Source organism: Gekko japonicus, unplaced genomic scaffold, assembly GCF_001447785.1.
Source record: "Gekko japonicus isolate JY-2015 unplaced genomic scaffold, Gekko_japonicus_V1.1 scaffold362, whole genome shotgun sequence".
NCBI lineage: Eukaryota > Metazoa > Chordata > Lepidosauria > Squamata > Gekkonidae > Gekko > Gekko japonicus.
The window spans coordinates 490,373-516,073 of record NW_015160220.1 but is presented as its reverse complement, the minus strand read 5'-3'; the positions used below and the strand labels follow the sequence as shown (position 1 = coordinate 516,073).

General features: G+C 41.6%; 1 protein-coding gene across 1 annotated transcript in view; it reads left to right on the top strand.

The window, feature by feature from the left end:
- ARSJ (arylsulfatase family member J) overlaps positions 1 to 25,482 on the top strand; it is a 64,127-nt gene extending 38,645 nt beyond the window's left edge. Inside the window, exon 2 of the mRNA XM_015411018.1 lies at positions 24,093 to 25,482. Within this exon, the coding sequence (XP_015266504.1) occupies positions 24,093 to 25,482 (1,390 nt within the window). The remainder of the gene's footprint in view (positions 1 to 24,092) is intronic.
- Positions 25,483 to 25,701: the final 219 nt, after the last annotated feature.

Genomic DNA, 25,701 nt, shown 5'->3' with positions numbered 1-25,701 from the left:
ATTTGGTATCCCGTCACCTTGTCTTTTTACCTTGCTGCTATTCTTTAATCTTTCTGGAATCCCCAAATGTTGCTTCCAACAGGTCTTAGGTTTCCTCCTACCTAAAAAAGCATGAAAAAGGGAATTTGATTTAATTTGGTACGTTATATTGGCAGTCTTGTATGCAGCAAGGTGCCACTGCAGCCTCTGCATGGATAGTTGGAACTGCAATTTGTACAAATTGTGGCTCACCTAAGATTGGTTAGTGTGCCTGAATGTTTGGTCTTTAAGGTCAGCAATTGCTTAGCTTTCTGTTTAGCTCCAAAGTTCAGTAACTGCTAAAATATAACATCAAAAGTTTCCCAAACTATCTTCAAGGCAAGGAGTTTCAAAAGACTTTCTAAATCACTTTCTATAGAAATGTTCATTTAAAAAAAGAGGCAGTAAAACTATGCTACTCACTCTTTCACAGGATGATGCTTGAAATATGTGGTGCTATGAGCCAACGGGAAGGTTGTTATGGTGGTTGAAGGATAGACTAATAAAATGTGCACTTTCTGGGAGCCCTGTTGCTGGTAATGGACTTAAGCATGATGGACATGTTTATTATATGCATTTGTACTTTAACTCTGTTTGTAATACATTTTAAAATGGTGGCATTTTTTAAAAAAGGGTTGTGTTTAATCCTTGAATACTGTTGCTAGGGTGCATTGTATCCCAAGCAGTATGCTAACTTACTTTCTTTATGGAAACCATTTGCTGACATATATTAGAAAGTCCTGCTGTCAATTTGCATCTCTTCCTAAAATTAGAACTTAGGTTATTGGTGCTACAGTTTCCGTAGTTAATAATGGTAATAACAACAATAATATATTTTATTCTTAGGGCATCCTTGCTAAATGGCACTAAAGGTGTAGTGTTTTTATTGTATTCTTATTACATGCAGTGTAACTCCATGAAAATATTTATGAGATATTCCTGTCCCACTGTGGGCACAGTGCCTGCAGTATAGCACTCCTCTTCCCAGTGTATGCTCTAAAATATTACCATCAGACGTTAGAAAGAGGAGAAGAATTTCTGTTCACATCTTTCATATCCACATCCAGTCTTCTTCTCTGTGGCTTGCAACTTACACATTCTACATCTCCTGAGTAACTTGTACCATACTGAGAGGGAGAGCAAGAGATGGCCACAGCTTCCTGTTCCCTGTCATGGGTTGCTATGGTGACTGCATGCATACCAAGGGGGGAAACATTGCTCCATTGAGCCCTATGAGCATTTTGTGTGTGCATGAGCTCTGCATCTACATGGAGAAAGGATTGTCCTCCTAAAAATATTTCTGATAGGATTTTCATCATATGGAATTGTGTTATACCAAGTGAAAGGGCAAAAGATAAGCAACGCCTTTGGTGTACAGCAGCTGTTTTTTCAAAGCAAGGGTATTTGTTGCCTTTTGGGGGCTTCCTTTTAACCCATCCCCACTGGAAAACGTTCTGCTTTTCCTTCAACTGAACATTGGCATAGGTGAACCTTAAATAAATATACTACAGTATTGTAGAGTTCAGATGAAAATTTCCATTTTCCCTGCTGTATGATTTAACAACAACATGTAGCATGGCTGAAGCTTTAATTGAGAGTTGTCATGTAAAGATTGACAGTACTGAATTATATTGTATGCTGCTGCCTGTTCATTTCTTTTTTATTATTATTATTATAGTATAAAAAGCAGTACACCCACCTGAGCAGCCACTAATTCATAGGATGGCAATATGTTCACTTAGTTTTTATGCTGTACATTTTCAGTGAATTAAAAAAGACATTCACTGTCTTCCTCTTCAGTTAATCATTAGCATCCTCCCTCTTCAATGACCGCCCTTTTCCTGTATGAAAAAAATAATGTGCAACACTGCTAGTCCTTACTGTATCACTGAATCCTCATTGTCACCAACCATTCTAGCGAAAACAAGTGTACGAAAGTAATTAGCAAGTGCTGGAACATTGGAAACATCAGGTAGTAAGGAATTATCCCCACTGTGGTCATGACACATAGTGTGAGTCATCACATCATTCTGGGACATGATGGAGAAAGTTCCCATATCAATGGTGTGAAACCCAGGACGTGGCTTATGCTGCATGGAAACTGTACCAAGGATCAACATGTGGTGGCCAGAAGTACAACATGTTTTAGCTGTAACAGTGTCATTCATCTGTCTGCATGTGACGCATATAGTGTGTCTTTCCAGATATAACAGAACAGCTGGCGTCTCTTATGTTCTTATGCTCTTAACAGCCCAACAGAGAAAGAAGAAAGCTTTGATGGTCAAATGTGTGCTAGAGAGCACCAAATTTTTGGCATGGAGAGTGCATTCAGACTTTATTCTAAACGAAGGTGTACTGCGACATCCCATTGCCGGCACCCCACTAACTCTGATGAGTAGGAGAACCACAGACTTGGATTTTTACCTGGTTTGTGAATCCTAGTTTGTAGTAATTATGGTTAGTCATTACATCCAAACACAGGAATCCTGGCTTAATCCCTGCTACTTTGGTATCACTATCCCCAGAAAGCAGAATGGCCAAAAAACAAAACAACCCCCCACCCTTACAGCTCCTGCTCCAGTCAACTCTCATTGGGAATAAACAAATGCAGCTCTGAAGCTCCTTCCCTAGGCTAACGTGAGGGAGAAGAGGTGGGGCATGCTGCAGCTAATCAAAGGAGAGCTCCGAGCAGCCTGATGTGTGTGCCCTCAGACACAGGTATGGAGCAGAGGAAAGCCATTTTGAGGGTCTGGCATCTGCCTCCACCCCTTTTTGGTGGAAACAGCATCTCGTGCCCTCCTATGATTTTCAGAGTAACCTCAACTAGTCACCCTGTTGGGCCCGAGCAGGATTTTTTTTTTCTTTTTGCCTTTCTGGCACAATTAGCTTGGTGGCAAGGGGTGATTGTTTGCCGACTCTACCCTGAAAATCATGGCAAATTCAACAGATAGTAAGGTGAAGTTTTCCTCTGTGGTGGCAGTAATATGGGTAAAGTTGGTTAGGTGGCATACAGTAAAGCCTAGGTAAACATGCTGAGGCATGCGTTTGTAAGATGAATTGACAATCCTTAGACCAGAGGTCTTGAGCATGGTGCCTTCATGGAGCTGGGACAGTAGCCGCTTGAGAGAGTAGCCACTTGCCTTTATCCTCAATCCATAGATGTCACAGCAAGGGGGGAAAGATATGCCACACGTCCCTCTACCACTACAGAATGCTTGGCAAAATGGAGTCTGAGCTGTAGATACTTGATGTCTCAGTGCTCAGAGCCAGGGTGGACTTGCCCATAAAAATCAGGGATGCAATGAGATATGGAATGGGCTTGTGTGCAGTGTTCCCTCTAAGCTGAGTAAGTGTGAGCTAGCTCACAGTTTTTTAGCCTCCGGCTCACACGTTTTTGTCTTAACTCAGGAAGGATGGCTCCAGAGCAAACTGATTTATGCAGTAGCCAAATCACTTGCTCGCAACTTTAATGCCAGTGGGTCAAAAAGTAGAATTTTTCTCACAAGACTCCACAGCTTAGAGGGTACATTGCTTGTGTGTGGATGCTACATCTCTTTTTATGGGTGTAAAATAAATAAAATTGGTTCTCTAATTATCTCATCCAGTGGTGTCTTCTTTCCTTATTCCCCATCTGCTTGCATCCATGATTTCTGAGCAGACAAGTTAAATGTATTTATTTAAATTCATGCATCTGCTGCCACAAACTGAAGTTTATTTAAATAACATCTGGAGGCATTCTCAGGACTGCTTAATATAAAAGCCAACCATCCTATGAAATCCACAACTAAGAGCATGAAAGACTGAATGTTCTCACCAGGCTATTCAACCTACCTTTGCCTCATCTAATGGGGGAGAACTTTTTGCTTATTGGTTGGCTTATGACTTAGTCCTTATACTGTTTGGTATTTTATGGAGCAACCCTGCTTAGTTCTATTCAATGGGGTTTGTCTTAGGAAAGTGATTTTATGATTACAACTATGGGCAATCTAAATCAATGCATTTTATATGACTTGTTATTGTTTTTAATTTTGTACACTGCTTGGAACACCTTTTGGAACGGTGTTTAACAAATAAATAGCTGGGATAAGTTTTTTTTCAGCAAACAAAAGAGCTGTATTGGTGGTGACTGCAGGAAGAGAGCAGATGATGGTGGACTGGGGCACGAGGTGAGCACCACTTTGACCACATTATTTCAAAATCTTATTAGGTAGCTGAGACCTTTGGTAACAAGATAGATTAAAAGTCTGTAGTTAATTGTTATTTAAGACAGTTCAAAAGTAGATAGGGAAGGTGACATCCCATATTTCATGAAGCATATGATACAATATTGCAAGCTTATGTTACTTTGCCCATACTGATGTGCCATCCATTTTGTGGTGTTCAACTGACTATCCTGTTTGTATCCTTCTTGTCACAATAATGTATACACCGGTGAAAAGTATGAGTGTTGGCTTGAAAACCAACATACCTTTTTTTCAATGAGAGCTTTTAAATAGCTCTGTTCATGTTTAATCTTTTCTTGGAACAAAGTTCAGTTTCTTCAGAAGATTATGAACTAAATTCTGGCATGCATCCATCCCTGGGCATCTGTTGTAATAGCACAATGAAAGGGCATCTTCCTGTATTGCACTGCCAAGAATGTAGCAAAAAATTACAGAAGATTGGGTGGACACGCTAATCTGGGACATCAGCCTTTATTATTTTGTGCTAATTTTCTCATATCTTTTCCCAGTTTAGAATAAAAGCTTACTACATGATTTCATTATTTGCAAAACAAGGCAAATCCCACAATATGTCAAGGACAGGCAGGATTAAACAACACATCAGGGTCCTGTTCTGACACATGTTCCATTGCTGATCCACCCATAAGCAGCTGCTGCTAAGTGTAAACACAGGCAACTTATTTCGTCTAATGACTGAAAAAAACACATCATCTGCTGGTGAAGATATTGATATACTGGCAACCAACCTGGGGGGAGGGACGGGGGTAGTACCTGGAGACACCCTTGGAAAAAACCAAACCTTAGCAGTACTGCCAGCATGTCAGAGATGCACCTTGGACTTGGTTGGTGGGTGTGCAGGTGCAGGAGAAAATGTGAACTAAGCTGTGTGTATTGCCTTTCCCTTCACATCTAGCCCCAACAGTGGTACCAGTGCCTTGGTTGCTCAGGTGGAGATGTGGCCCTCAGTGCCAAGCAACTGAGTCCGATGTGTCATTGTTGGCATACATTGCTGGGAGTTTTCTACTCCGATGTAACATTTGTAATGTTGTAATGTTGGCCAGAGCCTGAGTGAAACATTACCTACAGTGTTAGGCTTTGATTAGAGAGATCTGGCTTCACATCCTGACTTGCCTATGACAGTCAGTAACCCTGGGCCACTTGTTAAACCACCTCACAAAGTAGTTCTGATAAAATTGGGGGAAGGGACTCCTGTGTCTGGTTACTTTGAAGGACAGGTGTTAATAACTTTCTTCTACTCCAGATAGTTTTAAAGAGCTGAGGACAAAGAGAGTTTTTACTTCTTCGTTAAATGACTCTCCTAAGGTTCCTGCCATGAATGTCTTTGGTTTTTCCCAGATAAGGAGAAAGTTAAGAAAAGGCTGAAGATGATGGCAACCTCTTCTGTCAGGTCATCCTCAGTTGTCCCTGTATAAAAACTTAATTGGTTCATCCTTCCATCAAGAAAGCCAGGCAGAACAGCTAAGCAGAAAATTCACGCCTTAATTCAGTTCAGCTGCTCTCCTGATCAGGAAGCAGTAAAATAATTGAAACCTTATGAATAACCATTGGTTTTGGTTACTGAGCCTTTTTGTTGCAATGAAATGGTTGCATTGTTTTCAAGATCAGCAATTTTGTTTTAAAAAATCAATCTACTGTTTATTCAAAATATTTAACACTTTGTGACATCTATGTGTACTATGAAGAGTATGGTAATGTTGCATCATCTCATTAATTTCTATCTCATCCTACTTCCAAGGAGTTCAGGGTGAGGTATGGTTCTGCTTTCCTCCTATTTCATCGTCACAACAGTCTCATAAAGTAGGTAGAAGTTATTTGTAGAAATGAGATTCTTAGACATCATAAATGACTGTGCACTGGAACAATTTGGTCACAGACCTAACCAGAAGGAAAGTGATCTTGGCCTTGGTAGATATTGTTGCAGCATTTGGGAACTGCAGCCTCAGTGCTATCAATTTCAGCATTCACATCCTTGGTACATTTTAAGTCCAAAACAATAACATTTAATTTCAAAAGAGAGAACTGATCAAAATGAGAATAGTTAAAAGGATGCCTTCATCATTAATACCCCAAGGTGTGGAATCCATAAAGATCAAAAAGGCTTATTTTAGAAAGTGGAAGGTCTGCCCCAATTAAGTAAACAGAAGGAACCACAAAGTCTGGTAAAAGAAGGGTTTAACTATATCCAGAGCAGGAAACCAGCCAGAGAAACAGTTGGGTCTTTGTATGAAAAAGGAATAAAAGGATTGCTAAAGGAAGATGGGGAGATGGCAGAGAAGTTAGATGAATTCTTTGCACTTTGGAAAGTGGGGGCATGTACCCACCCCACAGCCACTACTTTCAGAAGGGGAGTCTGAAGAACTGAGTCAAATTGAAGTGATGAGAGATAACATTCTAGACCACTCATTGGGGACACTAAAAGCCATTAAGTTCCCAGGTCTGGATGGCAAACTCCTGAGAGTTCTTAGAGAACTCAAATATGAGATTGTTGATCTGCTAACCCGTATGTATAATTTAGCACAAAAATTAATCACTAAACCAGAAAACTGGAGAATAGCAAATGTTACACCAGTTTTTTAAATGGGGCCCAGAGGGGAACCAGGAAATTACAGGCCACTTAGCCTAATATGTAAAGGGAAGTCCTGCCTCACCAACCATTTGGAGTTCTTTGAGAAAGTGAAAAAATGTAGATAACAGTGACCTGGTAGACAATATATACTTGGACTTTCAAAGGATTTTTGACAAGGTACCTCACAAAAGACTCCTGAGTAAACTTAGCAGTCATGGGATAAGAGGATGGGTTCTCTAATAGATTAAAAATTGGTTAGGAAGCAAAGAGTAGGAATAAATGGACAGTTCTCACAATGGAGGGAAGTAAGCAGTGTGATCCCACAAGGATCAATATTGGAGCTGTTACTATTTAATTAGTTCATAAGTGATCCGGAACTCAGGATGAGTAGTCGCTAAGTTTGCAGATGACACAAAATTATTAAGGATGGTGAAAACCAAGGATGAGTGTCAAGAGCTCCACAAACTGCCACAACAATGTGGCAGATGAAGTTCAGTGTTGGTAAGTGTAAGGTGATGCACATTGGAAAAAAAATCCCAGCTTCAAGTATAAGCTAAGTAATCATTTTATTCTTTTCATATAAATCATGAAGTTGTCAAAATTTATTCTTTCAGCTAGAATGTTTCTGGAGGCATGTATTAATTTAAGTTCCTAATGAGCTGTATTTCTTGGCTATGCAACCTAGTCCTCAGCATGTTTACTCAGAAATAAATTTGCACTAAGGTTCCTTTTTGCGTTGCAACTTTTATCTCATTTTTTAATGTGTTGGGACCCCATATTTGTCTGATGCAAGGTAGGAATGGTTGGGATGGTGATTTTATGATGGCATTTAAATGTGTTTTATAAGTGCCATTTCCTTTCCAAGCCACAGTGCCATTTGAATGTGAAACTCAGAGATTTTTTCTTCTTCATCCCATATTGCCAAAAGGTCAAGGGTTTCCCCATCACCCCTTTCACTTTGCTGGTTGAAGCCATGTATGTTTCCTTCTCAGGAGACAGATTGCAAGACACCTTGCTGTGATTTGAATTTAGTTGTTATTTAGTCCATTTGTCTTTGTGTAGAAATGTTGATTTCTGTTGCCAAAGAAAAAAGTGGGAGAAAGAAGTGGCTCCTTTAAAAGTGCAGCAGACCTTTCAATTGACAGCCTGCCAAGACTCAGCAGCAGCACAACAACAAAAACTTGGAGCAAATCAGGGTTCGAAAACCCCAGATTTAGGCTTCATTAACTGTGGGAAGAAGCAATTTACCATTAAGGTGTGTGAAACCTTTTAAAAAAATCTATTGGGCTTCAGCAGCCAAAGCAGGTTAAAGAGACTGCACAAAAGAGCCCTAAATTCAACAGGGCATATTCCCAAGCAAGTGAATCCAGGATTGCATAGGATGAAAATACTTCAAAATAATAACAACAACTACAACAACAAAGCTACAGTCATGGGCCATTTTAAATATTAACAGATTCTCATTCTTGTGTAAACTTTGGTTGACTACAGCCCACTTCATCAAACCTTTTAACTCAAGAGTTCATAGTTTTTTCCCTTTTTAGGTCTGTGTATAAAATCTTGATGACTAAGAATTTACTTCACTGCATCTGATGAAATGGACAGAATCAAACATTTATGTTACAATAAATTTGTTAGTCTTTGAGGATGCTGCAACTCTCTATTATTATTGGCTGCAGCAGACTAACACAGCTGCCCCTTTGGAATTGTTCATAATGTCTATTCAAAATACTAAAAATATGGATCAAAGATATACAACCTAAATTTTCCCAAGCTACTCCTCAGCAATACAGAGCATGTTTGATAAATCTAACAATTTTTGTGGGAAATTCCTGTGCTCCTAGTTTACCAGTTCAGAAAAGTATATTTCCAAAACTGGAGAGCATCTGCTAAAAACACCCTTTTCTAGCCTTATTTGATGGAGATTCTGCTTTCAGAAGCAATGGCAAGAGAAACAAAGGAATGAGCCTGTAAGTAATGCTAGGACCAAGCCAAATCCTGAACTCTGCAAGACATGTCCATGCAGCCCATAAACTCTGGAGCAGTGAGGTTCCAGCAATATACTCGGTTCTCGTGAAGCAGTGTCTCCTCATTAGCCAGAGATTCCAGATACTTGGTGCACATGTAGAGCTCATTAGAGAAGACTGATAATGGTTTCTAGATCTATACCTAATATATAGGCTTTCATACTTGATGGAGTTGTTAATTGGTATTTCTTAGCCTTTGCCATAACATAAACTTCCAGTGAAATATCAAAGACTATAGAAAAACTGCAGTGGAGATAAGCAGTACTTTGGTTCTAACCCATGATCACACCAAACAAAGGGTTGAGATCCAACCAGCTTTTCTGCTGGCCGCCGCAGCGTCTCAACTTTGGTGCGGCTTTTAGAAGCTGCGCTTTGAGCGAGTTTTCCCCTGCCATGTGGCAGGGGCCAGGGATAGCTTTTGAAAATCATGGAACTTTCATATGAAATGCCATGTGAGATGAGGGGTATGGTATGGAGGATCATTAACTAGAAGAGTGCCTGCAAAAAAACCCATATTATTTTCAGATCCAGACTTGGGTGGGGGGGACATCGGTTTTATCTCGGATTTTCAGGAGTGTCCTTACTAATTTGGGCTTCCATTTCATTTTTGTTTGTTTCAGACTCCAGAATTTCAGACCCATTTTTAAAATTCTCTCTCAGAGGTAGCAGGGGTAGGGAGGAAGAAACAGAACTGGGAAGCTGACCTTGGTAAGCAGCTATTACATTTCTGTTCTGTTCTCTCCTTCTGTAGGAAGGAGGAGGCCAGGTCTCCTCCCATAGAAAATAATAGCCCTTTAAAATTTAAGAGGACCAGAGGAACCTCTACACACACACACACCAACAATGAAGCCAACTAAAAACTGATAGCCAAGTAGACTGGGCTTCACACACACACACACACACACACACCAACAATCAAGCCAACTAAAAATTGATAGACAAGTAGACTGGGCTTCTTCAAGCCAGGTCTATCCTCATTCTCTAAAGTTTAAAAGGAAAGGAAGGACTGAACTGATCCTGGATTTACTTGGCTGCATTAGCCTGCAGGCAGCTCCAGGACTATGCTGCAAGCCTTTCTCCTAGTTATAGTCTCTACTACCAGCATTAGAGGTTGGCAGACCCTGCCCCCAATTGCTGGAAAATGGCAGGGGGACTCCTGCACTGCTGCAAGATAAAGTTTTGTTACTCTTGGAATTTCAGGAATGTTTTAGTTCATTTCAGATATCTCTGCCAACATGAAACAGTGAATTTCAGGTATATTCTCAGTTCAGGAACATCCAAATGCACCCCCCTAAAACTGGGTGAGATTGAGTGAAAAAGCTGGCGGGATACAACCCCAGGTATTTTTTGTAGTGGCAATAGTTATTTAATTTGAAACAGGATGGATCCCAAGGAAGAAGTGATCACTCATTACAACCTCACCAGCAAGATCCCACAGTTGTATCACAAATAGCTCCTATGTAATGGTTTTATAGTAAGAAAATGGCAAAGTTTTCATCTCTTTACTCAGTAAAACAACCAGTTAAACTACTTGACCAATAGGTAGAGGCAAACCTTATTTTAGTTGGATCAACACAGCAGGGTGTTGTTGTTTTAAAGCCACATTTAGGACTCTAATACGAAATGAAACTGAGAACTCTCTTTAGTTGCTGGAGCCTATGTAGGATCACTGTGGAAGCAGCATAAACTGGCCAAAGACACCCATAACCTTGCCGAGAGGAAAAAGTGAGAACAGAAAATACAGTTATCCTTTGGGTTTTTGCTTCGTACTGATAAACCAGAAGTCCAGTGGGACTACTCTGACAGCTTTTGTTTTAAGTTGTAAGTTGTTTGACTCTTCCCTCCATATCTAAAATAAGGGCATTGAGATCTTCGTAAATTGCAAATTTATTTAAATGTAATCAGTTGAAAGTCAGATCATACCCCTTTCTTTCCCTTGAATTGGAAGACAGTCATAGGAAAGATGAAACTGGCCAGAAGAAAGATGATATCTGGACATCACTTTTCAAAGTTAAGGGTACCTTTGAAACTCTTTGTTGAATAAATAGGACAGTTGGCAGGTATACAAATAGAGTATTCTTCTCCATGAAGAAAGTTGGTAAATGACTTAATTTTATCCCATAGATTCATTCTACTAATGGAAAAGCCTCTTGCACCAGTAATAGGCTCTTTGCAGCAGAGTAAAATGTAACCATTAGTCCCCAGAATCCAGCTGCTGTGAAGCTCCTTCCCTAGGCTAAGGTTTCAGACCTCTTGGATACAAAGAAGTGCTCTTGGGTTAGTAGGAGCAGTACTGTAGCCTGACCTCCATGTTGTAAAAAGCCCTAAGATTATGTTGAATTATGACGGAGCTGTACTTTTAAATAAAGATATGTATCTCTCCAAGTGCAGGCACACATGTTGATAATTAAGGAAATAGAAGTTCTTTTGAATCACTTTAGACATGCCAACACATTTATAAGACGTTCTATTCATGTGATTACCGCACAAGGACTACATAATGGAGCACTTTCTCTCTTGCAGAGTGCATTTCTCATATTGGACAGAAAGGAAGATCTGTTTTCATTCAGAGTTCAGATTTCAGAGGAAAGGGGCCTGTATATGACAGGCAAACATAAGATTCTATCCAACTTTCTCTTTTGTGTCATGGATGGGTATGTTCCATCTGTATAGATTTTAAAATAAGTTAAGAGTGCTGATTACGCAATCAGATATTTTTATTTTCAGAAAATGAACAATATTAATGGTAATCCTATGAATGTTAGCTCTGGTTTCGCAGATGTGCCATACTTATGAGTCATGACAAATGAAACAATAACCCCCTGCACACACATGCTTTCTATCTGTTGTTCTACCAATACTGTTTACATTGTCACAATGATAGCAGTAGAAATAGGCTGTCATCCAAAGATCTAAAGGGTTCTGAAGCAGTTCTGTTCAAGCAGGGACTGCACGATTTTCACATCAGTGTTGTGGTAATGCCTGTTCATGTACTGTTGTGCATATGGAACATTCCCCAGTTAAAGCATTAACATGCCTTCTCTGGCAATGCTTTGTGTATATGTTAGAAGCCCCTTTTCTTGAACTGCTGGGTTGATGAAATAGTGGGAGTTTCATCAGCCTTTGTTAGTAATGCACAAACAGGAGGATCTTGTTAGGGTCTGGAAAGTCTCAAGGTGTTTTTAGTTATTAGTTGTAGATTGCTTATAAAATGCAAATTAAAGTTTTAATGCATGATAAGAATAAATACCAAAATCACATACTGGAAACAGAAGAAGGGCCTGAGGCACAAAACTTATTTGCATTTTTATTTGCATAATTATTTATTGTCATGCAAATAAGTGTGCATTGATTTTCATGAATGTAGTGAACCCCAAGCATAAACTAGCATTCTTTCCTACCTTAAATTCTTCAGGATAGAGTATTCCAATGCACTGCACAGGCAACAGCCCTTGAAAGATACTTGCAAGATCCCACAGGGGCAGAAGGAAGTGAATTACCGATAAATCAAAAATAAAAGGCAAAAGATGGCAACCTTGTCTAGTACCCCTTTCAAGAGGGAATGATGCAGAAAATATACCATTAGTCAGCACCTTAGATCTGGGAGATGAATAGAGAATTTTAATCCACTTTAAAAGTTTGTGAGGAAAACTGAATTGAGTCAATGTAGCAAAGATAAATTTGCAGTATATATTGCCAAAAGCTTTTTCAGCATTAAGTGAAAGAATGGCAAATTGATTAGATCTTGTAGTGAACCCCAAGCATGTAAAGCAATCAAATCAGTGAACAGCCTCAGATTATCCAAGCCTTGCCTACCTCATATAAATCCTACCTAGTCTACATGTAAAAGGTAAAGGTAAAGGTTCCCTTGCTCGAAAGCCAGTCGAATCCGACTCTAGGGTTGCGGTGCTCATCTCCGTTTCAAAGCCGAAGAGCCAGCGCTGTCCGAAGACGTTTCCGTGGTCATGTGGCCGGCATGACTAAACACCAAGGCGCACTGAACGCTGTTACCTTCCCACCGAAGTGGTCCCTATTTATCTACTTGCAATTTCTTGCTTTCGAACTGCTAGGTTGGCAGGAGCTGGAACTAGAGACAGGAGCTCACCCTGTCTTGCGGCACCCGGGTCTTGAACCGCTGAACTACTGACCTTCCACAGCCTGCAGTTCAGCGTCTTAACCACTTGAGCCACCGCAGTCTACATGTACCAAACTTCTAACAACCTTTTGATGTCTGCTAGCAAGAATAGCAGTTAGCATATTAGCATCAACATTCATCAAAGAAGTAGGTTGAAAATTTGCACACTGAATATGTTCTTTGCCAGGTTTTGGAATCGTAGTAATGTATGTATTGTATAATGAAAATGGCAATGAGTCAGACCTGAAAATCTTGTTCCACAATTGATATAGTTTTGAAATTAAAGATCTGAAAAGATTTTATACCATTCAGTAGGCAACCCATCTGTTCCTGGGGATTCACCAGTATTCATATTCATTATCACTGCCTTAATTTCATTTATGCGCAAATCTTTAGCAAGAAGCTGTTGCTGAATAACATCAAAACACGGAAAGGCAAGGAAAGCGAAAAACGTTTCCAAATCTTTTTCTGAGATTTATTTTTCTTTACTGTACAGAATACAATTTATTTCAGTAGAGGCAGTATGTGTTGTATTCTTCTCGACTTTGATTAGGGGAATATTATTTATTAATTTGATTTGATATCTATCCTTAAATGATATGATAAAATTTTACCTGGTCTCTCACCACTTTCCCAATGTGACTGGTGCAGACATATTCTGCTTTCACTGATAGTGTATTATTTAATTTATACTTAACCTTTTGCAATTCCTGATAATGATCTGGTTTGGGAGATACAGAAAACTGACTTAACAGATACCTATTTTTCAAAGTTACTTCTTTCATTTCTCTAAGTTTCTTTTATGAGAAGCATATGCAATGATTCTAGCTTTCATGAAAGTTTTACAAGCATCCCATTCAATAGCACAAGCACTAGTGTTCCCTGGTTCATATTAAAATATTCTGATAACTTAGCCATCAACTGAATTTTAAAAGTCTCATCATTAAGAAGAGAGACATTAAAATGCCATAAACCAGGTAATCTAACTCAGACTGGAAACTGAAGGGCTAATGATATGTGGGCATGGTCAGTAATAACAATGACATCTGTATCACAGGCATCAGGGAAGCTGAAATGAGAAAATAGTCTAACCAGAAACAATTTTGATGCACAAGAAAATAAAAATATAATCCCTGTCCATTGGGTACAATATGCACCAGGGATCAGTCAAACCTAGTTCAGCCATATTGGCTTTGAGTGTAGATCTTACCAAAGAATATTCTTTGCATAGGGATGTACTTCAATCTAAAGCTGTGTCTAGCATGTCATTAAAATCTGTCCTCGCCAACAAAGTAAAATTTACCAGTTGGAGAGGCCATATTTGGACTGCAATCCTAATGACACTTCCTTGGGAGTAAGACCCACTGTATACTGTGGGACACTGAGTAGACCTGTTTAGGATTGCTTCCTAAGTCTATAAGCGGTTCTCAGATCTAACTTTCCAGGAAAATTGAATATTTGATCAGAAAATGGAATATGTGCACAGCTGCTTACCATATACTCTAGAGCAGCGATGGCGAATCTATGGCACGGGTGCCAGAGGTGGCACTCAGAGCCCTCTCTGTGGGCACACGTGCCATCGCCCCAGCCAGGCCCAGACCATCATTAAAGTGTAAAATTCTCTGCCAAATAATTTTAAGTAAATGAAAGCATTTGGGATTGCTTTCCTTACTTTGTTTGGATCATCTTAAGTTAATGTATGAGTTGTTTTTTCTAAAGTACAACCTCATTATTTATGGTTAAATTGCCGTGTTGGCACTTTGCGATAAATAAGTGGGTTTTGGGTCGCAGTTTGGGCACGGTCTCTAAAAGGTTCGCCATCTCTGCTCTAGAGTCAACTCACTATAAGTTAGATTTATGTAACAAACATATATTTGCAGTCTTTTTTTCAGCTCTAAGGTTGTATTTAGTGTGTCTCATATGCAATATAGGGTATTCATTTTCTTACAATTTGAGTTAGCCATATTCCTGATTTAACAGTATTAGACAATTGCCTCTTACTTTCCATGTTCCATAGTATTTTTAAACCTAGGTAATATAACCCTTCCCCTGTTCTCTTTCATTCCACTTTTTATTCTCTGTGACAGAAAAATTACTTCAGGTGAAACCCGTGAGACTAATATTTTATTTATTTTTATGCTGAGATTTATCCTCCTCTTTTCCCCCTAATGAGGACCAAATTGGTTTACAGCATCTATCTCTTGTACTCTGTTTTATCCATACAACAAAACCCCCACGAGGTAGGGTAGGCTGAAAGAGCAGGGGTCTTGTTGTAGAAAAAGAGCTGCCGGATCTCATTAGCATAACTCATTAGCATAACTTATTTGCATATGCCACGCCCCCTGACATCACCGGAAGTGACAGAAGGCCACACCCCCTGACATCACCGGAAGTGTGTCAGAAGGCCCGGCTACTTACCCTCCTGCTTCATCCTCATTCCCAAACGGAATGAGGATCGAAGCAGAGGGCGGGGTAAAGAAGGGGGCGGGGCTTCACCACGTGACCGCCCCGCCCCCTAGAGGTTCTCTTCCGGAGCTCCGTACCTGAGAGCTCCCCCCCGACTAGAGCCCTGTGAAAGAGTATGACTTGCCCAAGGTCACCCAGTAAACTTCCATAGCAGAGTGGGAGTTCAGACCTGGATCTCGCAGATCCTACCCTGAGATAAGTGAAGGCTTAGTCAGATAAGTGAAGGAAGCATACTACACCCAGTAAACCAGATTTAAGTCCCATTGAAATGAATGTCAATTAAAGTTGCAATGTTGAAAAGTAATTGAGAGTCTTGTGGAACCTTGACAGTTTTATTCCAGTGTAAGCTTTTGTGAACTAGATCCTGCTTCAGGCACAATGAACGGAGTCACTGTGCAATCACTCAAGTAGTATGAAAGAAAACAAACAGGGTCAAGGAGCTATGCAATGCAGGAAGTACTGGGTGAAATGTAATTATGTAAGGTTCAGATCTAATCAAGAAACATTCACTAGTTATGCTAAGCTAATTAACACTGGGAGTGGGTGAAGAGTCCCAGGCTTTGATAAAACAAAACATTGGACTTCCCTGAAGGTTTTTTCTCTTCAGGGTGAAGTCATCCAAGCTGGTTAGGGCATGCCTTCTCTAGCTCTAGGAAGTGCTGTATAATTTTTGTGTGTGTGCAACGGTCCTGGGTCACAGTAAGACCAGCTCTCCAGTCGTTCCATAGCCTAGCTCCATATGCATTTTTAGTCCTCCTATTAATGGATGTAGACTACTTCTACCTCTCATTTGAAGGGTGGGGGGTGGGAAGTGAATGACTTCAGCCCACTGAAGAGAAGAAACCTTCAGGTAAGTCCAGTGTTCCATTCTCCTTTAGTGGGGGAAGTCATCCATTCTGGTTATATGGCAAAGCTCGCTGAGGGGGTGGGATGTATTTGCCATGGCATTCTTTATTCCTGTGACATCCTGCTGCTTGTTGTAACACTCTTCTTCCAAAGGCCATCCCAATAGAGTCCTGCTGGTCAATCCTATAAGGCCTGATGAAGGTAGAAAAGGACAACCAGGTGACTGTCCTACAAGACCTTGTCTGTAGATGTTCTGGAGGCGAAAGCTACGGAGGTGGCCACTGCCCTGGTGGAATGGGCAGTAACTCCCTGCGGTGCCATAAGCCTATGACCTCATAGGCTTTTCAGATGCAGAATTTTACCCAAAGGGCGATGGTGGCCTTTGAAACTTTCCTCCCCAGGATGGCTGTGTTATGTCACAAATAGGCTGTCAGTCTCAGTTGTGCTGTTCTGTTAATATATATGTGCAGGGCCCTGCATATGTTCAGCTTTTGCCAGTCCTTTTCCTTTGGAAGTGAAGGCTTGAGGCAAAAGAAGGGAAGGACTAGTTTTTTGGTTTAAGTGGTAAGCTGAGTTCACTTTCAGAACAAAGGATGGGTCTATTCTAAGCACCATGGAGTTCTTGTGAAACACACATAGTTCCCTTCTGACAAGGCCCCTAGTTCTGATATCCTCCTAGTGGAGGTCACTGCCACCAGAAAGACAACCTTCTGCAATAGAACCTTTAATTCCATGGATTTTAGTGGGTCAAATGGCATTTTGATGAGTGCTTGTATGACTTTAGTTAGACTCCAGGTTGAGAAGCTATGTCTCACCGAGGGAGTTAACTGCACCATTCCATTAAGGAATCTCTGAACGTACTTGTTAGCTGATAAATTGTGCCGCCCTCTATATTTATTTATTTATTTTATTTATACCCCGCCCTCCCCGCATGCGGGCTCAGGGCGGCTTACAACAATAAGGCACACAGTGCAATTTCCCAGGACTGCTGACAAAGCAGCTACCTGTCTTTGTAGCATATTTGGTCTTGGTCCTTGCTCCCAAGCCTGGTGCAAGAAGCGAACAACATCCCTGTAAGATGGCTTTAAGGGGTCTATGTTTTTTTGTCACTGGTCCACTTTCTGAATGTGGACCAAGTATAGTTATAAATCCATCTGGTTGCCATCCTTTTTGCCTGAACCATGACATCCATCACCTCCATAGGGAACCCGGACGTTTCTAGTTCCTGCCACTGAACCTTTATGCCATGAGCTGAAGCCAGACTGGGTCCAGATGTAGAACAGATTCCCTGCAACAGAAGGTCACTCCTCTCTGGAAGATGCCACAGAGAATCCATGGATATCTTGACCTGCTCCGAGAACCATGGGCATCTTGGCCAAAAGGGGATGATGAAGATCTCTGCTCTCACTCTGAGCACTTTGTTCAGAACCTTGTTGATCGTGGGGGTTGGGGGAAAGGCATAACATAAGCCTTTCAGCCACTGGTGCAGCAGCACATCCGCGCCTTCTGTGATTGCAGGGACTTGGTAGGAACCTGGGAACCTGGTGGTTTGCTGCAATGCCAGCAGGTCCATCAGTGGGCTTCTGCATCAGGCAGATATCACTCAAAAGATATTGCTGCTTAGTGCCCATTCTCCTGGAACCTGGTTCTTTCTGCTCAGCCAATACGCTTGCACATTTGACAGGCCTTGCAGGTGCTCTGCCCTCAGGTCTGATAGGCACTGTTCCATCCATAGAAGGAGAAGCTCTGCTTCACTATAAAGGGCAATGGCTCTGGTGTCACCTGGACAGCTGATGTGCGCCTTTGCCGTCATGTTGTTGGTCCTCACCAAGATGTTCCTGTTTCTCAGTGAGTCCTGGAAGGTGATTTGGGCAAGCCTGATTGCTCACAGCTCCAGCCAGCTGATGCTATTCCTCTTTTCTGAGGGGGAATACCTGCCTTGAGCTACTTGACCCAAACAATGTACTCCCTCCCCCTTTACTTGCATCCATGGTCATTGTAATGTGGGGTGGCTACAGAAAGGATAATCTATTGATTAGGTTCCTTCATGAAGACCACCCTCTTAGTGGTCTCATCACCAAAGAGGGGAGCTTGATCTGCTTACGGCACCTCCTGTTGATGTCCCTCTGTTGGTGTGGTAGTAGCACTCACTGAAGAGGTCTCATGTGAAAATGGGCCCATGGAATGAGGTCTGTCATCGAATTAAAGAGGCCCAGAATTGTGTGTCCTTTTTCTTGTGTCGATGATCTTCCATTGCCCCTCCCTCACTCCTGTTCCATCCCCTACCCTGGGTGGCTGGATTCCAGGAAGCCCCAATGGTTAGAGAGAGTGGGCTGAAAGGGGGAAGCATCCAGGCCAATCTCCCAGCCTGCTGAGGCCGGATTGAAAAGTCATGATCAAAAATGGTGCAGCTGCCATGTTGTGACTCTCTGCACTTGCTAGTGGACCCAGGAAGGCCTGTATGGCCTGGGGAAAGAGGCCTCCGCCCCCCACCATCACCTCACTCATGTCTGGCCTTTGATGTTCTCTGGGGGGGGGGGTGTCCCTTACCTCCCTAACTGACAAGTGTGCACTGCCTGCCAACCCAGAAGCTTCCAGGTCTTGTCAGGTGATTTGGGCTGTGGCCTGCTCCATGTGCGCTGCTGTGTACTGCTGGGGCCTTTGTGCAGCGTCTGGCAAGGTGTCGAGGCAGAGATCAGAAGCTTCAGATCGCCCTGCCTCGCCTGTAGCAGCAGCTGCTGGCATTGGGTCCCTTTTCGGCTTTTCTTCCATGCCCAGCTCTGGGCTGGAGAGGATTTTCCTTCATCATGTTCTCCTCCCTTCTTTTTTGACCCTGCAGTGGGAGCCTTTTTGGAGATCTTCTTCCATAACTAGAAATCTCTAGTAATCTGATAATAGGGTGTTTTTGCTTGTTTGTTTAATTTAGGTGCAGAACCTAGGCAGACTTGTCCTGCTTGGAGCTGCACGGCGATCCAAACTGGAGAGGTGGTCTCACTCCACCCCAGGACAATCGCACACCAAAAAAACTGCATAGCCCTGCCTGGAGTTAGAGGAGGCATGACCTAACCAGCTTGGCTGACTTCCCCCACTGAAGGAGAATAGTAAATACAGTGAGATAAGAATCATCGTATTGCATTCTAGGGTACTTGTATTATATGGCTAGACAACTGAGGTTGATTAGTTTAAATGGAAATGGAGTAAAGGCCTGAAGCCATGTTCAGTTGCAAAAGGCTGCACAAGCTGGTTGACAGGAACATGACTGTTGTTTGCACAACTTTTTACTTAAAGTTCTTGTGTGCATAGATACTAACAAAGTCGAGGTGTTAGTTTCCACCTTTACAAGTGATCTCCATCTGACAGAGATCAGCTCCCCTGGAGAAAATGGCTGCTTTATGGCATTGTACCATTCTGAGGTCCCTCCCCTCCCCAAACCCCACCTTCTCCCGGTTCCACCCCCAAAGTCTCCAGGTATTTTCCTACCCAGAGCTGGCAACCCTAGTTGGGTTGGTGCTGTTGGTTGTCTGTTTCTAGGTTTATTCTGTTAAATTCCATCTAATATGAAGAGTTATTTTATTTATTTATTTATTTTATTGGATTTATGAATTTCCCACCCTGCAAGCAGGCTCTGGATGATTAACAACCGTATAAAACATCTAAAATAATCAATAAATAAGTAAATTTAATCAACAGTAAATCAATAACTAAAAACCTGTCCAAGATGGTAATATCATAATCCCCCTTTGCCGGCCATACTGCTGTCCCACACGGCAGGGCAGGGAAAGGTATGGGGGGACCATAGAAGAGAAAGAAAGGATGCCAGTCTTAACCTCCCATTGCTACCCTCAACTAATAAACCCATTTCAGTAAATAACAACCCCTTTCAGTAAAAGTAGCTATTTAGCAGGTTTTAATCCCCACCCCAACCTTCTGCCAAGGTGCTTGGAGTGGCATTACATGGGCTGCGGTCACACACACTAAATAATCCAATTTCAATCCACTTTCAATGCACTTCCCAATTAGATTTTTGCCAGTTGACACAGTAAAAATCCAGTTGGAAAGTGCATTGAAAGTGGATTATTTGGTGTGTGTGACCACAGCCATGGTCTCTCCCCCACCCCTTTTATTTTATTATCTGTACTTTTATCAAGTCATCATGAGGTTATAAATACAATGGCTGGCTTGCCAGGCTCAGACTGAACTAAGTGGCTCAAGTGGCAGAGCACCTGCTTAGCATGCAGAAGGGCCCTAGCTGTGTCCCTGGCATCACCAGGGACAGGGACTCAGGTGAAGGGTGTTGGGAAAAGCCTCTCTCTCTTAGACCTGAAGAGACGCTGCCAGACAGAATTGACAACAGTGAGCAAAATAGACCAATGACATGCTTTGTTATAAGGTAGGTGGCTTTGTATACCCCAGATTAAGGTGGGCAGACGTGTTGGTCTGAAGCAATAGAATAAAGTTAGAGTCCAATTAGAGTCCAAGTTAATCCTTCTTTGTAGAAGAGAAAAAATAGGAATGCTTTCATTAGATTGATGGAGCAGCAATAATTAGCCTGATCAGCAAAGTTTCTTAACTAAAACAGAGAGCAGCCTGTGGATGAGTCAGAGACAATGAATCAGCATTATAAATTAAATACTGAATGTAATGGTCAAGATATATTCTACGGAAATAGCACACGTCATGCTAGTTCCATTACAGACAGTACTTACGTTGATGCAAGCCTGCAAAACTGTTATAAAATTTGCCATTGAAAGATTGGTTAGCATTTGCTTGTTGTTTATAAGCAATACCTAATTATGTAGCTCAGGCTATTCATCATCATGTAGATTTTCATACTGGTGACTAATGTTTATTCGGTGTTTTATGGGACATGTAAATGTAAATAGTGTGTTTAGATGTCAGCAAACAAGACGTGGGGCTTGCCTTCAATGACACACAAGTCAATAACTTTTAAAACTTTTATTTCATAACTTGTGAAGCCCATCATTTTAGAGTCATTTCTGTGGCTTTTGGTGTCACCAACAGAAGTTTCTTTGGACAACCAGATCTGTGGAAACTGAGATTGCACTGTTGTATAAACAGTTGGTCGTAGGTTTCATGGAACTCAGACCTGCTTCCAAGTAAAGATTGGGCTGCATTTCCCTTTCTGTTTCATTTCTAGGTCTTAGGCCTGATAATTATGTTACCTTAGGGTTGCCAAGTCCTACCTTTATAATAGTGGGAGGAGTCCCGGATGTTCCCGGGAGTCTCCTGGCACACGCGCAAAGCGTGCGGATAGCGATCACATCACCTGGAAGTGACGCAATCACGTCAGGCACATTGGGGGTGGGGCCTCAATCATTCAAGGGGAAACCATAGAATTTTCCCTCAGATGATAAGAGCACCCCCCCACAACATGCCCGACACAATTGCGTCACCTCCGGGTGACGTGTTCACGCCGGGCATGTCACGCGCTTTGGGGGTGGGGTCCCCCCCTGGTGGCCCGATCCTTGCCGGTGGGGAACGGGCCTCTCTCGGGCGGGGGGGGGACTTGGCAACCCTATGTTACCTGGAATAGCATGGTTTTCACTACTACATGGATCCTTCACACACTTAGTGTTAGGGAGGCCAGGCATCCACTATCCCAAATTTATGGGGCAGGATCTAATGATGCCACATTACATAGCAGTAGAAGTAAGGTAAGACTTCCACATACCATTAAGAAATGTATCATATAACTTTCCGGTTTGGACTATGTGAATGGCAGTCGCATCTTCGGGGAGCTCCCGGAGTCGATTCGCCCACGCGCGACCAAGGGGGGGATCCGCACAAGCGGAGACCCTAAGGAACCTCAGTCAGGGGTTCCGATCCGGGGTGCACAGGGGATGTGCCTCTTTCCCGGCCAGATGGTCGGAAATTGAGGCTCGCCCCATGCCCCAATGGCCCTAGCCGCGGCAGTGCCCTGCACGGGGACTAGCAGAGTCTCCAAGTTGATTTTGAGGAGAGACCTATGTAGAATATAATACAGTAGTCTAGTCTTAGTGATACCATGGCATGGATGCAGGTGGTCAGATCAACCAAGTCAAGGTCAGGAACCATTTTCCGGGCTAAACTAAGTTGGGAAAAAATGTGGCTACATCAACTTGCTTCTCCAGCAGTAATGCCGCATCTAGTATAACCTTTAGGTTCTCAATGGTCAGCAAGGGTCAGCTGAACACCATCAAAATGGGGAGCATAATGTAATTTAAAACCTCAAACGTTCCAGCCAACATTACTTTTAACTTATTTGGGTTCAATTTTAATTTGTTCACTTTCAGCCATATGTCAGGTGGCAGCGTAAAAGCTCTGCTTCATCGCTAGGAGATTTTGATAGATATAGTGCTGTGTGGCATCAGCATATTGATGAGATCCAATTACAAAGCTGTGAATGATTTTGCCATAAAGCTTTACATAGAAGAAGAAGAAGAGTTGGTTTTTATAGGACCATTGCAGATGTTTATGAAGATAATGGCAACAAATTTTCACAGAACACAGTCCTTCCTCTTATGATCCCCTAAATTTCAAGCAGATTGAACAAAGAGGTCTGGTTTTACAGACTTCCAAGTAGGTGACTCTGTGCAGCTGCACTTCTCTCTACTTTGGCTCAGGAATTTCATACTGCACATCCCTATTCACAGGACCTTTGTAATGGCACTCTATGTAACTTGAAAAGTGGTTGCTAATTATTTGGATTTTGCTCAGTTGTATCTTTATATAGACTTTGAAAATGGGGATATATTTATAGCTACATGATGCAAAACACAGTTTGGATTAATTAGTAATTTGGAAATAATAAAAAGTATCCCGACCGGCTTCTATTTCTGTTACTATTTCTGTTGTAAAAACTCTCCAAATAGTTGAATACCTTTAGTAGCACAGGATTTTTTAAAAATACAGAAACACTGAATGATTAACACAGAAATGCTAGCATGGCTTGAAATAAAGATAAGGTTTCATGATCTTATGTGGTTCATATTTCATATGGTTTCTCATCAGGAAAGAGACCTATGGCATTTATTTATTTATTTTAGCCAAGTGTATTATGGCTTTTAGTGTTTTACTTGCTAATTGTCATAGTGAATCCATTTTATATTCATGTGGATGCCATCTGTTTTTTAATACAAATCCCACAATTGCTCTGATTACCCTATTTGATCACTTAAATATATTGTCATGTTACAGACTATTTCAAACACAATAAACCTGAGAGTGATGACATTAGGATGTAAACTTACCAAACGTATATTTTACTATGAAAAAGTGACAATATGTGTGTAGCAAGGATTCTCATATTTTATTTCAATATAAATAATGTTAGATTAGTAAAGCAATAGTGATGTGGCTGAGCCACTGAAGAAGACGGGGGGGGGGTCGAGAGGAAAAGGGTAATAGATAAACACAGCATAAGAAAACAGCCATGTGGCTTGATATTCTCAAAACTCAACCATTATGAGTGTTCCATTTGTGTACAGGTGATGTTTACCTTCATTATTAAGTACACTTATATACCAATTTATGTCAAATGTGGCTTTTGTGTAGCTCAGGCACAGGCAAATGTGCTATGTAGAAAGCAAAATCAGGTGTTTTAGTTGTGCTCTGCAAGTAAGCCTGAAACAGAGACATTCACCTGACTTATTCTTGTTTAACAGTGCAAAAATGGTTCATTTAGTGTGGGTCTCCCTGCATCCATCAGGCCTGCAATTATATAATAATAATCTATCCTTCATTTTTCTGCCTTCTCTAAGATGCGGTTTCTTTCTTTGTGTCTCTTTCAGGTATCAAATCCACACAGGTCTTCAGCATTCAGTTATAAGGCCCACCCAGCCTAACTGTTTACCCTTGGATAACGCGACACTACCTCAGAAGCTGAAGGAAGTTGGCTACTCAACACATATGGTTGGAAAATGGCACTTGGGCTTTTACCGCAGAGAGTGCATGCCAACCCAGCGAGGGTTCGATAGTTTTTTCGGCTCTCTCTTGGGAAGTGGTGATTATTATACTCATTACAAATGTGATAGTCCTCGAATGTGTGGCTATGACTTATATGAGAATGACAATGCTGCTTGGGAACATGATAATGGCATGTACTCAACACAGATGTACACACAGAGAGTACAACAAATCTTAGCCTCCCATAACCCAAGAAAACCTATATTTTTATATATTGCATACCAAGCTGTCCATTCACCACTCCAGGCACCAGGCAAGTATTATGAACGCTACAGGTCAATAAATAATATAAACCGGCGAAGGTATGCTGCTATGCTGGCATGCTTGGATGAAGCTATTCACAATGTGACCTTTGCACTGAAGAAATATGGTTATTATAACAACAGTGTTATCATCTATTCTTCAGACAATGGAGGGCAGCCAACTGCTGGTGGAAATAACTGGCCTCTCAGAGGAAGCAAAGGGAGTTACTGGGAAGGAGGGATCCGAGCAGTTGGCTTTGTGCATAGCCCTCTACTCAAAAACAAAGGGAGCATGTGCACGGAACTTATACATATAACAGACTGGTTTCCTACTTTGATCACATTAGCAGAAGGACAGATTGATGAAGACACCCAGTTGGATGGCTATGATGTGTGGGAGACCATTAGTGAAGGTAGACGGTCTCCGAGAGTAGATATTTTACACAATATTGACCCGATCTACACCAAAGCAAAAAATGGTTCCTGGGCAGCTGGCTTTGGGATATGGAACACAGCAATTCAGTCAGCCATTCGAGTGAACCACTGGAAACTACTGACAGGAAATCCAGGATACAGTGACTGGGTCCCTCCTCAGTCATTTAGTAATGTAGGCTCCAGTCGCTGGCACAATGAAAGGGTTTCATGGACCACGGGTAAAACTGTGTGGCTATTCAACATAACTGCTGACCCATATGAACGAGTGGACCTTTCCAGTAGGTATCCAGAGGTAGTAAAGCAGCTGTTGCGCAGGCTTTCACAGTTCAACAAAACTGCTGTGCCTGTTCGATATCCAGCAAAAGACCCAAGGAGTAACCCAAATTTTAATGGGGGAGTTTGGGGCCCTTGGTTCAAGGAGGACGAAAGGAAGAAGAAACCAAATAAAAAGGGAGCAGATAAACAGAAACAAAATAAAACCAAGACGAAACCTAATAGAAAAAAGGGGCATTCTGTTGATTGTTTTGTGGGTGGATAGTTTCAGCTGCTATTGTGTGCTGCAGTCGTAAACAGAGTTGCAAGGAAAGAGCTGACAGAAGAAATCAGTGGAAACTTTTCCGGGTAAATGTGCTTAGGCTCAGGGTGCCATTGCTTAAAGTAAAGTCAAATGGTCTCTAAAATCTTTCCCCTGAAGTTCCACCACAATTGAAATACCACTTTTACTTCAGTGCCATTTTTATTTGGTCTTCTGTTGTGG